A 15,810-nucleotide genomic window follows, 5' to 3' on the forward strand; every position below is an offset into this window, starting at 1 on the left:
ACCGAGCCGGAGAGGAAACCCGGAGCGACGGGACCCGCCCCCCCGCGACCATTGGACGACGCGGCTATCACTCAGCGCCTCCCCAGTCGCTCATTGGCTTGCGCCGTTGCCTCCGGCGGGCGGGGCCGGCGCGCTCCCGGCGGCCGTTGGAATTGGCGGGAAGCGCTGTCAGTTACAACGTTCTAAAAGGGGAGGGTCTGGAGAAGCGCGCGCGGATTCTGATTGGGCCCCGGCCGCACCTCTACTCCCTCATTGGCACTGCGGCCATCGGTCACTTTCCAAAGGGGGCGGGGAGCGGCCTCAAACTATGGGGGTTTAAAATTTAACGGATTTAACGGCTTTTTTCCTCTACCGTCATCAGAGTCCCTCCCTCGTCAGCGGCCTCTGCCCGGGCAAGCGACGCCCCGCCCCTCCCCCTCAGTCCCCAACCCCTACGTGGGCATCGCCACGCCCACTCCATGGCCGCCCAGCCCAGCCCCCACCCGCGCCAGCCCGTGCCCCCCAGCGCCGCCGCCCCACCTGTGCCCCCCAACACGGCCGCCCAGCCACGCCAGGCCGCCCCACCTGGGCCCCCCAACACGGCCGCCCAGCCACGCCAGGCCGCCCCACCTGGGCCCCCCAACACAGCCATCCAGTCACGCCAGGCCAGCCCGTGCCCCTCAAAATGGCCGCAGTCACGCCAAGGCTGCTCTTTCCCGCAAGCACCCGTCCTTGCTATGGCCATGCAGTGAAGTCACCACGTCCTGTCCCCAGCGCTCCCATGTCCACCATGACAGTCGGGTCACGCCCAGACAGCCTGCCCCGGCTGCACAGCCACATCGGCCCCGGCTCCGTGCCTCACAGACGTGTCATGGCTGCCACCTCCAAAGCACCCGTGCCCATGCCCCGAGGCCAAAACCTGCTGCCATCTGGGCCAGCTCCCCCGCCAGCCTCAGACCGCAGGCCCTGGCCAACATATTGTGCCCCCCGTCGCTATGGGGGCTGTGGCTGAGGCCGTCTCGCCAATGTGCAAGAAACCCGGCCTCCCGGCCCTGGCACCCACTGATCAGGCTACCAGGGACGCGGACGACCATACAGACACCTCAAAGCTGCGCCAGCGGCCATCTTGTCTAGCCCAGAGACGCCAACTTTCTGGAGGCAGCCGGTTGGTTATAGCCCAAGCCACCAGCAGAGGCTTTGCTGAGCCCTAGGAGGGTATATGGACCATGCTTGGCCAAGGCCTCAGCCATTGGGGTGTGGGGGCTGGGAGGCAGGACTCCTGGGTTCTCTCCCCAGATCCGGGAGTGGAGTGGGGGCTGGTGTTTAGAGGTGTGGGGGCTGGGAGGCAGGACTCCTGGGTTCGCTCCCCGGATCCGGGAGGGGAGTGGGGGCTGGTGGTTAGAGCAGTGGGGGCTGGGAGGCAGGACTCCTGGGTTCTCTCCCCGGTTTTCTGGTAGGTCAGAGCAGGGGCAGCCATCTGTACCCTCAGACAACCAACTGCCCCACACCCCAAAGTGTCCCCCCTCCCTACACCGCCAAAGGGAAAAGGCCCCGTGTCTCATTCTCTGCCCCCCTGAGCCAGGCAGCCCCTGCCCAGGTGGGTGGGGAGTGCAGGGGTGGCGAGGGCTGCCCGCTCCCCCCCCCCAGGAAGTGCTCGGTGAGATGAGCTGAGCTTTAATTGGCCTCACGACAGCTGCTGCGGGCTAATCCACCCGACTTAATTTCTGACCGTGCTCCTGTCCCTGCGGGGGCGGGGGTGTGTGTGCCAAGGATAATCCCCCCCTGCCCCACGCACAGCCCCCTCTCTGGGGCAGGAGTGTCAGGACCTGGCTGGGGCAGGCGGCTCCAGGATTGGCCCATGAGGCACAGCTGCCTGGATTTACCACCCGGGAGGGGCCGCACCCTGCCCTGATTTCGCTGCCCGTCCCAGGGGTTGACGAAAACTGCTAAAACCAGCATCCTGCCCCCTCGCCCAGAGTCCGGGAATGTGGGGCAGCGGGTTACAATGCCATGGGAGGTGGCGCAGCGGGGAAGGAAGGGTGGTGACCCCAAACAGACTCACTTTTGACCCATGGCCCCATGCTAGACTGGCCCTGGGTCCCCTGATCTGCTGGTACCCCTCACTCCCAACCCGCAGTCCCCTGCTAGCCTGACCGGGGCTCCCATCACTTGGGGGGCTGGTGCTCATGGCAGGGGCTTGGCCCCGATCGGACTGCTCCATCCCACGGTCCTGCTAATCGCCGTCAGCACATGCTCCTGATTCAGCCCTAATCCCTGCTCCTTGAGGTGCCCCCCACCTTCTGTGGGGATCATTTGGCCCTTGGCTCCTGGGGGTGGCAGGGCCTGGGCACATGGGCAGAGAGGAAAGGGGTGTAAATGTTGATTGCGGCTGCCAAATTACCCCCTGCAAAGGCTCCTGGGAGATGTAGTTCCAATCCTGCCCCCAACCTCCCCCCCCCCGCCCCCCGCGTGGCACCAAAATTTGTGGTGTCATGGTGCCATCTAGTGGCACATTGCCAGCTGTGCAGAGCCCTGAGCCGCAGCGTGGGGCGGGGGGCACCATGCCAGGGCGAGGGAACCCCACTTTGCAGCCTCACAGAGCAAGACATTCAGTTCTGACAGTCCCCAGAGGGTCCCATCTGAGCACCAGGCAGGGCAGGTTGTAAAGCGGTGCAGAGTGCAGGGCAGGGCAGACTGCGGGGAGGGGGACAGATTGCAAAATGGGGCAGATTGTGAAGCAGTGCAGAGGGCAGGGCAGGGCAGATTGCGGGTGGGGGGAGCAGACAGCAAACACAAGGGGCTCGTGCACGTTGTAGGAAACCCCTGGCGGAGAGACGGGCAGTCACCAGCTCTGCGGCCCTCCGTCCGAGGGCAGGTTACAAACGGTGCGCGGTGCCCAGGCCCTGCCCTGCGCAGCAGGAAGCTCTTGGCTGCTCAGTACACAGTTGGCCTGTGGAACTCCCTGCCGGGGGACGTTAAAGTGTGGTTGGGGTCAGCAGGGAATGCAACATGTCCCTGGAGGATGAGCCCAGCGCTGGCCGTTAGCCAGGATGGCCAGGGACACTGCCCCCTGCCCAGGGCAACCCCAGAGCTCTGACTGCCAGGAGCCGGGGGGAGCCAGGGCGGGTTGTATGATAATTGCCCTGCTCTGGTCGCCCCCCTCAGGCTCCGGCGCTGGGCGCTGTTGGAGAGAGGACACCTGCACTCGCCTTGCCCCGTAAGGATGAGGCCTGCGGGGTCCGGGACACCCGAAGGCTCTGCCAAGGCGGTAATGGGGGGTGGCCATCCAGTTTATCATCCACCCATGTGCGTTCAGGCTGGGGGCCTTGGCCCTCCGCCACCCCCGGGTCTCTCTCGTCACTGGGAGCCCACGCGGCTGCAGCCCTGCCAAGGGCTGGGCGAGCAGGGGCTGCGGGGCGGCAGTGAGGGGCACCGCAGAGCTGGGGGTAGGAGGTGGAGGGGGTCTGTCCCAGAATTTGGGAGGAACCCAGTGGGTCTCCCATTAACCCCTTCTCCTCCAGGGCCCTGTGAATAGGAGTCTGGCCCTCATGGGTCTGTTAGTGACCTCCCTCCCATCAATCTCCCCTCAAAGCCAGGGCTTAATCGGGGCTCGGGTGTGATTAGTCTTTGGCAAAGCTGCTTGACTCTGCGGCTAAGCCCGTCTTTGAAGCCCCGGGGCTGGCCTGGGTGCGGCGCGGCCGGGGGATAAGCCCGGCTCAGCTGAGCTTTCCAGTTTTAGGGCGATTAAGGAAGGAGCCAGTGTTAACTGGGGCAAAGACAGATCCCGCTGCCCCTCCCTGCGTGGCCCAGGGGGGCCCCCTGTCCCCATCCCCTAGGGTATAAAAGACCCCTCTCCCAGCCCCTCTGCCATTTGCTGCCGTCCACAATGGCCCCCCCACCCATCTGAGTGCCCTGGGGCCCGCTGGTGCCGCAGCAACACGGGGCTGGGGTTAGCGCGGGCGCGGAAACGCTACCTCTCCGTCCGCAGCTGCTGCATTCCCTCCTACCCGCCGGTATCTCAGCCGTTAGCTGGTTGTGCGTCCGTCCATCTGTCCGTCCGTCCATCCATCCGTCCGTCCGTCCAGCGATCCCCATCCACCTCTCTCTCTCTCTCTCCCTATACACCCCCGTCCGTCCATCCGTCCACCCACCCACCCACCCACCCACGCCCATCCACCCATCTCTGTCTGTCCCCGTAGACCCCCTGTGCATTGTGTCTCTTCCCATCAACACAGCTCCGTCCATCCCTCCATCTAGCCCATAGCTCTGCAGCCATCGCCAGAAACACGCATCCGCCCGCCGCCCCCGCCATCCCTGCCCGCCTCGCCCACCCCTTCCCCGCCAGCCATGCACAAGACCCACGAAGTGCGGGACGACCTCCCGGAGGATTTTTTCATCCCGGTGCCTCTGGACACAAAAAACATCACGGCGCTGAGCCCGTTCCTGGTGCCCCAGACGCACCTGGGCAGCCCAGCCATCTTCATGGGCATGTCGGCCTTCATGTTCCTGCTCATCGTGCTGGGCATGCCCATCAACGTCCTCACCATCTTCTGCACGGCCAAGTACAAGAAGCTGCGCTCCCACCTCAACTACATCCTGGTCAACCTGGCCGTAGCCAACCTGCTCGTGGTCTCTGTGGGCTCCACCACGGCCTTCTATAGCTTCTCCCAGATGTACTTCGCTCTGGGACCCACCGCCTGCAAGATTGAGGGGTTCGCCGCCACGCTGGGGGGTGAGTGGGGGCTGCGGGTCAGGAGTGAGGGGCACTGGCAGAGCTGGAGGCAAGGCTGGGGCGGGGCCGGGGCTGTGGGTCGGGAGTGAGGGGCACCAGCAGAGCTGGGGGTCAGGGTGGGGCCGGCAGGGGGCTGGGGTTGAAGGCAGGGGGTCGGGGCCGGAGAAGGTCCCTGCTCCTCCGCTGGTCTCAGCCTCTCCCGCTCAGGCATGGTGAGTCTCTGGTCTCTGGCTGTTGTGGCCTTCGAGCGATTCCTGGTCATCTGCAAACCCCTGGGGAACTTCACGTTCCGGGGCACCCACGCCATCATCGGCTGCCTGCTCACCTGGGTCCTGGGGCTAGTGGCGTCTGCACCCCCCCTCTTCGGATGGAGCCGGTAGGTGTCAGCGAGGGGCGGGGGCTGTGGGTCGGGAGTGAGGGGCGCGGGGAGCAGGGCCGCGGGGTGGGAGCGAGGGGCGGTGGGGGGCTGGGCCGTGGGGCAGGAGGGCGGCGGGGGCCAGGCCGTGGGCCGGGGATGCCGTGGGGCAGGGCCAGTTGGCAGCAGTCCGCGTCCCGCCAGGTACATCCCCGAGGGGCTGCAGTGCTCGTGCGGCCCCGACTGGTACACGACCAACAACAAGTGGAACAACGAGTCCTACGTGATCTTCCTCTTCTGCTTCTGCTTCGGGGTCCCCCTGACCATCATCATCTTCTCCTACGGCCGCCTGCTGCTGACGCTGCGCGCTGTGAGTGCCCCATCCCCCCGCACCACGGGGCCACCCTGGCCCCTTCCTTCCCTCGCAGCCCTGGGGACCCTCCATGGGGCCATGGTGTTGGGAAAGCCATGGGGTGTCCTGCCAAGCAGGCGGCATGTGGGGTTCGGGCCGCCCATCCAGGGGGTATCTCCCCGGCTGGGGGGCCGCCGTGCAGCAGGGGTGGGGACCAAGCTGGTCTGACACCAACAGGAACACGGCGACTTTGGGCTGAGCCTGTTTTATTGAGGCTTTATACAGTGGGGGAGGGACAGACGGACCTGGAACGTGCCCCTTCCCCCTCTCCAGAGGCTGGGGGGTCAAACCAACATGGTGGAAACCCCCCGCCCAGTCTCACCTCCAGATGGGTTTGGGTGGGTCCCACCAATACGGCAGACCTCTGCTCCCCCCCATGCTGTCTCCAAACCGTCAAAAGATAAGAGCGGGTCCCACCAATATGGTGGCTCCCCCCGTGGCACAGACTGCACCTGCTTCTCCCCCCCAGGCAGGTGGGGTAGGTGTCCCCCCCCCAAACCGGGTGGGTTTGTGTGTGTCCCACCAATATGGCCACCTCACGCCATCCACTTCCCCATGGCCACTCCCTGGGCTGTGTTCTCACATGGATTAGGGTGGGTCCTACCAATATGGACACCTGATAATATCCATGCCACCACGTGGATTATGGTGGGTGACACCAATATGGTGCCCTGCATCATCTGTGTCCACCTGTAGTTAGAGAGGGTCCCAGCACTATGGCAGCCCCATGTGGATTAGGGTGGGTCCCACTGATATGGCCGCCCTGCGTGGATGGGGCCGGGTCCCGGTGCTGTGTCCCCACGTGGGTTAGGGTGGGTCCCCCCACAATGGTCGGCCATGTCCCGCACAGAGTAGGATGGGTCCCGGCAATATGGCCGCCGTGCCCCATGGATGAGTGTGGGCCCCATTCAGTGGCCGTCCCTGCCCCCCACAGATGAGGGCGGGCCCCACGCACTGCCGCCTACCCCCCAGGGATGAGGCCCTGCCCCACACACTCGCCCCGCCCCACAGGTGGCCAAGCAGCAGGAGCAGTCGGCCACGACACAGAAGGCCGAGCGGGAGGTGACCAAGATGGTGGTGGTGATGGTGGCCGGGTTCCTGGTGTGCTGGCTGCCCTACGCCTCCTTCGCGCTGTGGGTCGTTTCGCACCGGGGGGAGCCCTTCGACGTGCACCTGGCCTCCGTGCCCGCCGTCTTCTCCAAAGCCTCCACGGTCTACAACCCCGTCATCTACGTCTTCATGAACAAGCAGGTCAGCAGCGCCGCGGGCGGGCCGGGGGCCTGCGAGGGCAGGGGGCCGGGCAGGGCGGGGGCACGAGGGCGGCCGTGCGGGTTGGAGGTCAGGACTGAGCTGGGGAAAAGAGAGGGGCGGGGTTAGTTTCTGCTCCGCCAGCGTCAGGCGCCTGTGCTGGCCCCCGCCCAGGAGTGTGGGGCGCCCCACGCTCAGGCTGCGCTGCCCCCTCTCTTGCAGTTCCGCTCCTGCCTGCTGAAGCTGGTGTTCTGCGGCCGCAGCCCCTTCGGGGAGGACGAGGACGTGTCGGGCTCCTCCCAGGCCACCCAGGTCTCCTCCGTCTCCTCCAGCCAGGTGTCCCCGGCATAGCCCCACGGCCAGCGTGGGCCCGGCGTCCCAGCATGCCCAGCTCCGGGGGCGCCCGGACATCCCAGCATGCCTCACTCTGGGGGGGCCCGGCATCCCAGCATGCCCTGCTCCGGGGGAGTCCAGGCGTCCCAGCATGCCCTGCTCCGGGGGGGGCCGGCGTCCCAGCATGCCCTGCTCCGGGGGCACCCGGACATCCCAGCATGCCCTGCTCCGGGGGCACCCGGACATCCCAGCATGCCTCACTCTGGGGGGGCCCGGCATCCCAGCATGCCCTGCTCTGGGGGGTCCAGGCGTCCCAGCATGCCCTGCTCTGGGGGGTCCAGGCGTCCCAGCATGCCCTGCTTCGGGGGGGGGGGGGGGGCTCAGACATGCCCTGCATGCCCTGCTCCGGGGGGCTGAGACATCCCAGCATGCCTTGCTCCAGATCTGCTTAACTATCCCATCATGCCCTGCTCCAGAGGGGCGCAGACATCCCAGCATGCCCTGGGGCAGACACCCCACACTCTAGCCACTGCTCCCTTGCTGGATTTGGCTGGGCGGGCAGCAGCTGTAAGAGATGTGGGGGGGCTCTGGGCTACATGCAGCCCCACACCAGTGCCCCCCAGCCAGGTGGAACCCGGGTCCCTCGCCCCCCAACCCCCCAACAGACAAAGCAGCAAGGTGTGAATGACAGGAGGTAGACCCCCGGCCCTCTGATTCCACCCCACATGGGCCCCCAGCACCCCGATTTCACCCCCCATGGCTCCCAATGCCCTGATTTCACCCCCCATGTCCCCTCAGCACCCCGATTTCACCCCCCCATGGCCCCCAGTGCCCTGAGTTCACCCCCCATGGCCCCTCAGCACCCCGATTTCACCCCCCCCATGGCCCCCAGTGCCGTGATTTCACCCCCCATGGCCCCTCAGCACCCCGATTTCACCCCCCATGGCCCCAGTGCCCTGAGTTCACCCCCACGCTCCCCAGCTACAGACACAGTGGGGGATGCACAGACACGTACCTGTTGTATATTGTAAATATGAGCCCGATTATCCCCCCGCCCCTGCTGTAATTGCCCTGTGGCTGTAATTAATGACCTCCTGTTCTAATTAACCCCCCAGCTGTAATTACTCTACACCCCCCCCCCTCGTTACTGGTGAAATAAATACATACCCTGGAAATGCACCTTCAGTTCCCAGCGTCGGGGCTGTTTATTACCCAGGGGGGCCTGCGTTGGTCACCTGGGGGGCAGCGTGGGAGCCGTGGGGGTCCCTGCCCCGGGGGGGTGAGGCAGCAACTCAACCACAAAGGGCCTTGACACAAACCACAAGGACCCTGTGTGGGGGGAGGTGCTGGAGACGGGGAGGGCCCAGCCCGGCCCAGCCCCTGGGACCCCCGTCCTGGCCCCCTCCTCGCCCAGTGCTCTCCTGTAGTGCCCCCTCCCTGCTGCCCTGCCCCCTGCATTCCCCCGCCCCCCCCCCCCGGTGCCCGGCCCCGTGGCGGCGGGGGGGGCACGCACCCGAGTTCTGCTAGTAGTGAGCTCTTTGCAAGTGTAAATAGTTCAGAACTAGCGGAATTCCTGGCGAACGCCCCGGAAACAGGGGGCAAGGCACCAGCCCCCCCCAACCCAGCCCCCCAACCCACACGCAGCCCCTGGCACCCCCCCAGTGCCCTATACCCCAAATGCAGCCCTCAGCACACCAAAGCCCTGCACCCCACCCCAGCAATCTGCACCCCTCACACAGCCCCACCAGCACCTCCACATTCCTGCACCCCACCCCCAGTTCCCTGCACCCCACCCCCCAAACCATCCCAAGCCACGCACCTGGGACCTGCAGTCCCAATCCCACCCCACTGGAGTCCCCTACCTAGGCACCTCCCAACTGCCTCAGCTCCCCCAGCCCTCCCCTCTTCCCCGGGTACTTATCTGCCTCGTGCTCCACTGCGCTGGTCACGGCTCCAGCCCCCCTGGCCCTGGGGGGGCGCTCCTGGCCTGGCCCCCCAACTCCTTCATGGGAAAGGAGAGAGAGAAGAAGGGGAGACCCCTTTCAGTCACCCCCATGGCCCCACAGCACAGCAAGGGGGGACAGAGACCTCCCATCTGCCATCCCTGCCCCCCCATCCCATGGAACCCCCCCATAATACCCATCCACCAGCACACTGAGCCTTCCCCATCTCCCCATTCCCTCCCCTGCCCCCCGAGATCACACACGTGTCTGGGACCCAAGGAGCCACCCACAGCCCAGACCCTGACCAAGAGAAACAGTGCACGAGTGTGTGCCCCAAGCCCCCGGCTTCTCCATGCGTGAGGACTCACGTTGGGGTCCTGCTGCTCCAGCCCCGGGGGGGGGCGCTCGGCAGGCGGGGGTGTCCCGGGGGTGCAGCTCCCAGCTCCGCTCAGCGCCCTGGCTCCACTCAGCGCCCAGCGCGGCCCCTTTTCCACACCCGGGAGATTAAACTTTCCAGTTTCCTTTAATCGGACTCCCCTGGGGCGACCCGAAAATCCCAGGATTAGGGGGGGCAGGGGCGGTGTCACCTCCCATCAGCTCAGCGCGCAGCACCTGGGGGGATTAGTGCAGGGGGAGCGGGGGAGGGGGAAGAGGAGGGGAGCTGGGGGGTGGCAGGCAGAACCCAGAGCCCCCAGTTCTCAGTGTGCCCCATGGAGAGACGGTAGGGGGCACTGGGAACCAGAGTGCGGGACGGGAGGAGCAGAAGTGAGAGGTGGGGGCAGAGGGGCACGGGGGTGTCACCATCCAGGGGGACAGGCAGTGCCCACCCCATGCTTGCGTTGGGTGTGCATAGGCAGCATGTCCTCGCTCCCTGCCCCGCCCCGCCCCAAGGGGGTGCCCAGTGGTACCGTCCCCCCCGTAATCCTCCCTGATCCCTCCGTTAGCCCTAATTAGCAATTAAGGCTCCATTTGGGCTATTTATAGGGGAATAGGGTGGGGGCAGTGGGGCTCCCCTCCCCCAACACCTGCCCCACCACGTACGACAGCCCTGGGGGCAGCTGAGTTTGGGGTCTGTGTGGGAGCTGGGCACTGTGTGCCCCAGACTGGGGAGAGGGGGGCTCAGGCCCCGGATTTGCCCCTCACTCCCCATGCCGAGCTGGATTCTGCTCCCCGCCCAGCAGAGTGGCCTAGTTGGCGCGATGCCCTGACCTACAACGGCCCCCATCCACCACCCACCCTGGTGATATAACAGCCAGGGCCCAGCACTGACCCACTTCGCACCCCAAGCCGCCTTCCCCGCCCCACCAGCCAGGTCCCCATCCTGGGGCCTGCGCCCCCTAGAGAGGAAAGGCCCCGGGCCCCACTCCCTGCCCCCCTGAGCCAGCCAATCCCTGGCCTGGGGCTGGGTGTTGCAAAGCAGATATGAGGATGTTAGCCCAGTGTGTAGGTTGTGTAGTAAGTAGGGGCTGGGAGCGAGGGCACTGTTTGACAGTGTGTAGGCACAGCTGTTCTGGAAGGGTGTTGGGGGACAGGGGTTGATGGGCTGCTAGGGGTGCAGGTCATGTGTAGGTCTTGGGGTAGTCAGAGGGACGTATGGGTGTTGTGTTGGGGGTTCATGTGTGTGGATGTTGGACGGTTGTGAACATGTACTGTTGCTGGATATGTACATTGTGGTGTCTTCGGGTGGTGGGAGTGTGTGGGCAAGTTTTGAGGTGTAACTCTTGTGTCTGTGTGTCCAAGGGGGTGTAGGCATGTCAGTGTGTGGGGCTGGGGTTGCATTGGGGGTCTGACAGGGTGCTGTATGGGGTACAGGTGTCTGTCTGATGAGGTGTAGCTGTTGTGTCTGATTGGGTATTGGAGTGTAGCTGTTGGGATTGTATCAGGGTATGTGAAGAGTTGTTGTGGGGTAGGTGTTGGTACTGGGTCATTGTGTGTGTGGTGGAGAGTTGATGTCAGGGTGACAGGGTTTCTCAGTGTGTGGGAGAACAGGTGTTGGTGTAGGTGTGGGGGTGAGTCTGAGCCTGGTGGGGTGTAGATGTGTTTAGGCATAGCTGTCATTGTGGAGATGCTGTCAACATGTGTATGATGCAGCGTGCGTTACTGGGTCAGTATGTGACAGGGTGCATGGGGGTGTTGGTGCATCAATGTCAGTGTGTGTATATGGGATGGGGGTAGTTGTTGGTCTATAGATGTCACTGTCAGGTTGCATAGGTGATGGCGTGCATGGTCAGGGTAAGGGACGGGGTGTAGCAGATGGGCTGGTGTGTTAGTATGCCAATGTGTGCATGTGGCCAGGTGTTGCTGACAGCACCCATGACATTGTGTAGCTGTCGGGCGGCAGGTGATAGGGTGCAGGAGTCTCAGTGCATGACAGGTGTAGCTGTTGGTGAAGGTGATGTGGCACAAGTGAGGAGTGTTGGTGCTGGTCTGTGTGTGGACGATGACAGGGTAGTGACAGAGTGCAGGTCGGCATGTGATGGGGTGTAGATGAGTGATACAGTGTGGGTGAGATAGGTGTGTGTGCATGACAAGTGGAGGTGATAGGGTGTATGTGACAGTGTGTGTGTGTGACACGTTGGTGACAGTGTGAGTGACATGGTGTAGGAAGCTGACACAATGTAGGCGGTAGGGTGTAGCTGACTGTGTGTGTGAGAAGCAGTGTCAGTGACACAGTGTAGATGATAGGGTGCAGGTGATGATGTGTGTGTGTGACACGGTGTAGTTGATTTGATGTAGCTAATAGTGTGAGGGTGACATTATGTAGGTGACGCTGTGTAGGCAATAGGCTGTGGCTGGCAGTGTGCATGGGTGATGCAGTGTGACGGTGTATGTGCTGTACTGTCGGTGATTCAGTGTAGGTGACAGAGTGCAGGTGACGGGGTGTAGTTAATAGGTTCTGGGTGATGCAGTGTAAGCGATAGAGTGTAGGCAGTAGAGTATGGCTGTGTGATATCGTGTAGGCAATAGGGTGCAGGTGATGATGTATGTGTGAGTGATGGGGTGAGATGAGATTCAGGTGAATGCAGGTGATGGATGTGATGAGGTACAGGGTGTGTGCAGGGGGCTGGTGGGGTATGAAGAGGGTAACAGCATCTGCTGAGATGCAGGTAAAGGGATGTGATGGGGTGCGGGTGACGGGATGTGTGAGGGTGACAAGGTGAAGGGATGTGATGGGGAGCGGGTGACGGGACGCGTGAGGGTGACGGGATGTGGGTGAGTGATGGAGTGTGGATGACAAGTGTGCAGGTGACGGGGTGCATGAGGGTGACAGGATGCAGGTGACAAGGTGAAAGGATGCGGCTGATGGGATGTGTGAGAATGACAGGATGCGGGTGACAAGGTGAAGGGATGTGATGGGGAGCGGGTGACGGGATGTGGGTGAATGATGGGGTGTGGATGAGAGGTGTGCAGGTGACGGGTGCGGCTGACGGGACGCGAGGGTGACGGTGCGTCAGGAAGCTGGTCTCTCCACCTCCCTCTCCTGTGGACAAACAGTCGCCGTGACTGCAGGGGAAATGGGCCGCCAGGCGTCTCTGGCCTAGTTAGGAAAATGGGCCATTAGGAAATTGCAAGGCTGGGCCGCGCTGAGGGGATTAGCTCCGGGCTCCCTCTAATCAGCCCCCCTGATCTCTCACCTGAAGTGTCCGGCAAAGTCACCATGAGTGACGCACGGTGCCCGGGAGCCGCCGCGCGAGGGGCTGGGAGATCGGGGCCGGGAGGGGGCTAAACCTGGAGCCCAATTAACGGATCAAGAGCTTTCGGGGGATCTGGCTCTGGGGCTGGGGGGTGTAATCCACCCCGGGGGGGTGGGTTATAAAAACGGGCGCTGCCCGGGAGCCGGGCGCAGAGTGGGCGCCTGGGAGAGGGGCAGCGCCAGCGCGACACAGGAGCGAGCGAGCGCAGCTGGTGGCGAGAGGTGGGCAGGCCGGGGAAGGGGAGGCAGCGGGTGCGGCTGTGGGCACAGCGGGACGGGAACCATGACGCAGGCCTGGGACGTGGCTGTTTTTGCTGCCCGGCGACGCAATGACGACGACGATACGACCAGGGACAGCATCTTTGTCTACACCAACAGCAACAACACGCGGGGTGAGTGCGGGGCCACTGGGGAGTGTGGCAGAGGCGTTGGGGTGCAGGGGGCTTGCGGAACCATGGGGAGAGAAGTGGGGTGCGGGGGGCCGGGGCACCACGGGGAGAAGTTGGGGCGGGGGGCTGGGGTATCACGGGGAGAGAAGTGGGAGGCCGGGGCACCACGGGGAGAGAAGTGGGGGGCTGGGGCATCATGGAAGGAAGTTGGGGCGGGCGGCTGGGGTATCACGGGAAGAGAAGTGGGGGCGGGAGGGGCCGGGGCACCACAGGGAGGAGTCGGGGTGCCGGGCGCCAGGCCGCAGGGGCAGGGCAGTGGGCCCCCCTCACCCCGGCCTCCACGCCAGGCCCCTTCGAAGGCCCCAACTACCACATCGCGCCGCGCTGGATCTTCAACCTGGTCTCGCTCTGGATGATCTTTGTCGTCTTCGCCTCCGTCTTCACCAACGGGCTGGTGCTCGTGGCCACCTGGAAGTTCAAGAAGCTGCGGCACCCGCTGAACTGGATCCTGGTGAACCTGGCCATCGCCGACCTGGGCGAGACCCTCATCGCCAGCACCATCAGCGTCGTCAACCAGATCTTCGGCTACTTCGTGCTGGGCCACCCGCTCTGCGTCATCGAGGGCTACACCGTCTCCGCCTGCGGTGAGCGAGCCACGGCCCTGCCCCACAGACAGCCCCCGCCCCACAGAGAGCCACTGCCCCGCCCCGCCCGCCCGCAGCCACGGCCCTGCCCCACAGAGAGCCTCCGCCACGCCCGCAGACAGCCACAGCCCTGCCCCACAGAGAGCCACTGCCCCACCCCACCCGCCCACGGCCCAAACCGCCCTCCACACCTCTGCCCACAAGACCTACGGCCCCTGCCCCAGCCACGGAGCCAGACGCTGCAGTCCAGGGGGGCCACGCAGGCCCCTTCCCCCCATCCATGGACTGCCACGTGTCGCCTCCCCTCTGGCCACGGTGAACCAGTTGTCCCCAATGCTCCAGCCACAAGCCCCTTCCCCTCACCGGGAAAGCAGCCACGCTCCCCTGCCGCACACGTGCGCCTCTGCCCCGGCCACGGCTCCAGAGCCACGAGCCCCACTTCGGGCCCCCGCAAGCCCTAACGCCAGCAGTGCCCTGCAGGTATCACCGCGCTGTGGTCGCTGGCTATCATCTCCTGGGAGCGCTGGTTCGTGGTGTGCAAACCCTTCGGCAACATCAAGTTTGACGGGAAGCTGGCCATGGGCGGCATCATCTTCTCCTGGGTCTGGTCTTGCGCCTGGACAGCGCCCCCCATCTTCGGCTGGAGCAGGTGGGGTGGGGCAGAGGGTGCATGGGTCTGGACAGACAGACAGCAGAGGGAGGGGTGGGAGTCTCCGGGGTGGAGTTGTGGGGGAGGGTGTCTCTGAGTCCGGGGCCAGGAGTGGGGTCAGGGTGTCTCTGGGAAGAGGCTGGGGGCAGAACCGTGGGGCAAGAGAAGTGGGTTGTAGGAGGGGCAGCAGGGGAAGAGGGTGGGGATGTGCCCCCTCTCCTGACTGCCCGCACCCCCTCCAGGTACTGGCCCCACGGCCTGAAGACCTCCTGCGGCCCAGATGTCTTCAGTGGCAGTACAGACCCCGGGGTGCAGTCCTACATGATCGTCCTGATGATCACCTGTTGCTTCATCCCACTCAGCGTCATCATCCTCTGCTACCTGCAAGTCTGGATGGCCATCCGCGCGGTGAGCTGCCCGGCCTGCACGGCCCCCTCGGCCTACGTGGCCCTGGCTCAGCAAGGGGCCCGCCGCCTTCTGCTGGCCTGGCCCAGAGCTTTCCCTTTACCTCTGCCCCACGGGCCCGGGGCTGGCCAAGGAGCTCAGCTTGCCCAGGGCCGGCCGGCTGGCCAAGTGCCCTGAGGCCCAGCGCGCAGCCCACAGGGCCAGGGCTTGGTTGGCCGGCCGGCCGGCAAACCCTTCCCGCCAGCAGCCGGGCAGCGGGCGAGGAGTCCCATGGCTGGCAGCTGGTGCCCAGGCCTGGCTCTAAGCCTGGCGTCCTGTCCCGCAGGTGGCAGCGCAGCAGAAGGAATCCGAGTCCACGCAGAAGGCGGAGAAGGAAGTGTCCCGCATGGTGATGGTCATGATCATTGCCTACATCTTCTGCTGGGGCCCCTACACCTTCTTCGCCTGCTTCGCTGCCGCCAACCCCGGCTACGCCTTCCACCCGCTGGCGGCCGCGCTGCCCGCCTACTTCGCCAAGAGCGCCACCATCTACAACCCCATCATCTACGTCTTCATGAACAGACAGGTGAGCCCCTGGCCGCCGGCGCGCTGGGAAACCGGGCGTCCCGCAGCCGCTGCAGAGAAGGGGGGCGGGGGGGCGGGTGGGTGGATGGACGGACGGACGGACGGATGGAGGGGTACAAGGTGGACGGGCGGACGGTGGAAGTGGTGGAAGATGGATGGGTGGACGGACGGACGGGTGAAGGTGCAGAGATGGAGGGGGCAGCAGGGGGAGCCCAGATCTCGAGGGGAGCCCTGGGGGGCTCCCCAGCCCGTGCCCCCCCTCAGCCCGCCTGTCTCCCGCAGTTCCGTAACTGCATCATGCAGCTCTTCGGGAAGAAGGTGGACGACGGCTCGGAGCTCTCCTCCACCTCCCGCACCGAGGTCTCCTCCGTCTCCAACTCCTCCGTCTCGCCGGCGTAGGGCGGACCCACGGACGCACACACGGATGGACGCACCCACGGGACTCTGCCCCCAGCCCTGCCCC

General features: G+C 64.9%; 2 protein-coding genes across 2 annotated transcripts; both read left to right on the plus strand.

The window, feature by feature from the left end:
• The first annotated feature begins 4,326 nt into the window (after positions 1-4,326).
• LOC137149643 (blue-sensitive opsin) lies at positions 4,327-7,077 on the plus strand. Its single transcript, XM_067543177.1, has 5 exons — positions 4,327-4,711; positions 4,919-5,087; positions 5,271-5,436; positions 6,490-6,729; positions 6,949-7,077. Exons 1-5 carry the CDS (start codon positions 4,327-4,329, stop codon positions 7,075-7,077), a joined length of 1,089 nt encoding a protein of 362 aa, XP_067399278.1.
• Positions 7,078-12,979: 5,902 nt separating this feature from the next.
• Positions 12,980-15,746, plus strand: LOC137149644 (red-sensitive opsin). The gene is made up of 6 exons (XM_067543178.1): positions 12,980-13,088; positions 13,433-13,729; positions 14,210-14,378; positions 14,621-14,786; positions 15,109-15,348; positions 15,630-15,746. Exons 1-6 carry the CDS (start codon positions 12,980-12,982, stop codon positions 15,744-15,746), a joined length of 1,098 nt encoding a protein of 365 aa, XP_067399279.1.
• The last annotated feature ends 64 nt before the right edge of the window (positions 15,747-15,810 follow it).

Source organism: Emydura macquarii, unplaced genomic scaffold (assembly GCF_026122565.2).
Source record: "Emydura macquarii macquarii isolate MOO-44397 ecotype Brisbane River unplaced genomic scaffold, CSIRO-AGI_Emac_v2 contig_796, whole genome shotgun sequence".
In the NCBI taxonomy this organism is placed as follows: domain Eukaryota; kingdom Metazoa; phylum Chordata; order Testudines; family Chelidae; genus Emydura; species Emydura macquarii.

What these genes read in the sequence shown, in the direction of transcription:
- LOC137149643 (XM_067543177.1), top strand. Translation starts at nt 4,327, where the DNA reads ATGCACAAGACCCACGAAGTGCGGGACGACCTCCCGGAGGATTTTTTC. An exon ending in CCCCTCTTCGGATGGAGCCG is followed by an intron (nt 5,088 to 5,270) that starts GTAGGTGTCAGC and finishes GCGTCCCGCCAG; the next exon opens with GTACATCCCCGAGGGGCTGC. An exon ending in ACGTCTTCATGAACAAGCAG is followed by an intron (nt 6,730 to 6,948) that starts GTCAGCAGCGCC and finishes CCTCTCTTGCAG; the next exon opens with TTCCGCTCCTGCCTGCTGAA.
- LOC137149644 (XM_067543178.1), top strand. Translation starts at nt 12,980, where the DNA reads ATGACGCAGGCCTGGGACGTGGCTGTTTTTGCTGCCCGGCGACGCAAT. An exon ending in CAACAGCAACAACACGCGGG is followed by an intron (nt 13,089 to 13,432) that starts GTGAGTGCGGGG and finishes CCTCCACGCCAG; the next exon opens with GCCCCTTCGAAGGCCCCAAC. An exon ending in TCTGGATGGCCATCCGCGCG is followed by an intron (nt 14,787 to 15,108) that starts GTGAGCTGCCCG and finishes CCTGTCCCGCAG; the next exon opens with GTGGCAGCGCAGCAGAAGGA.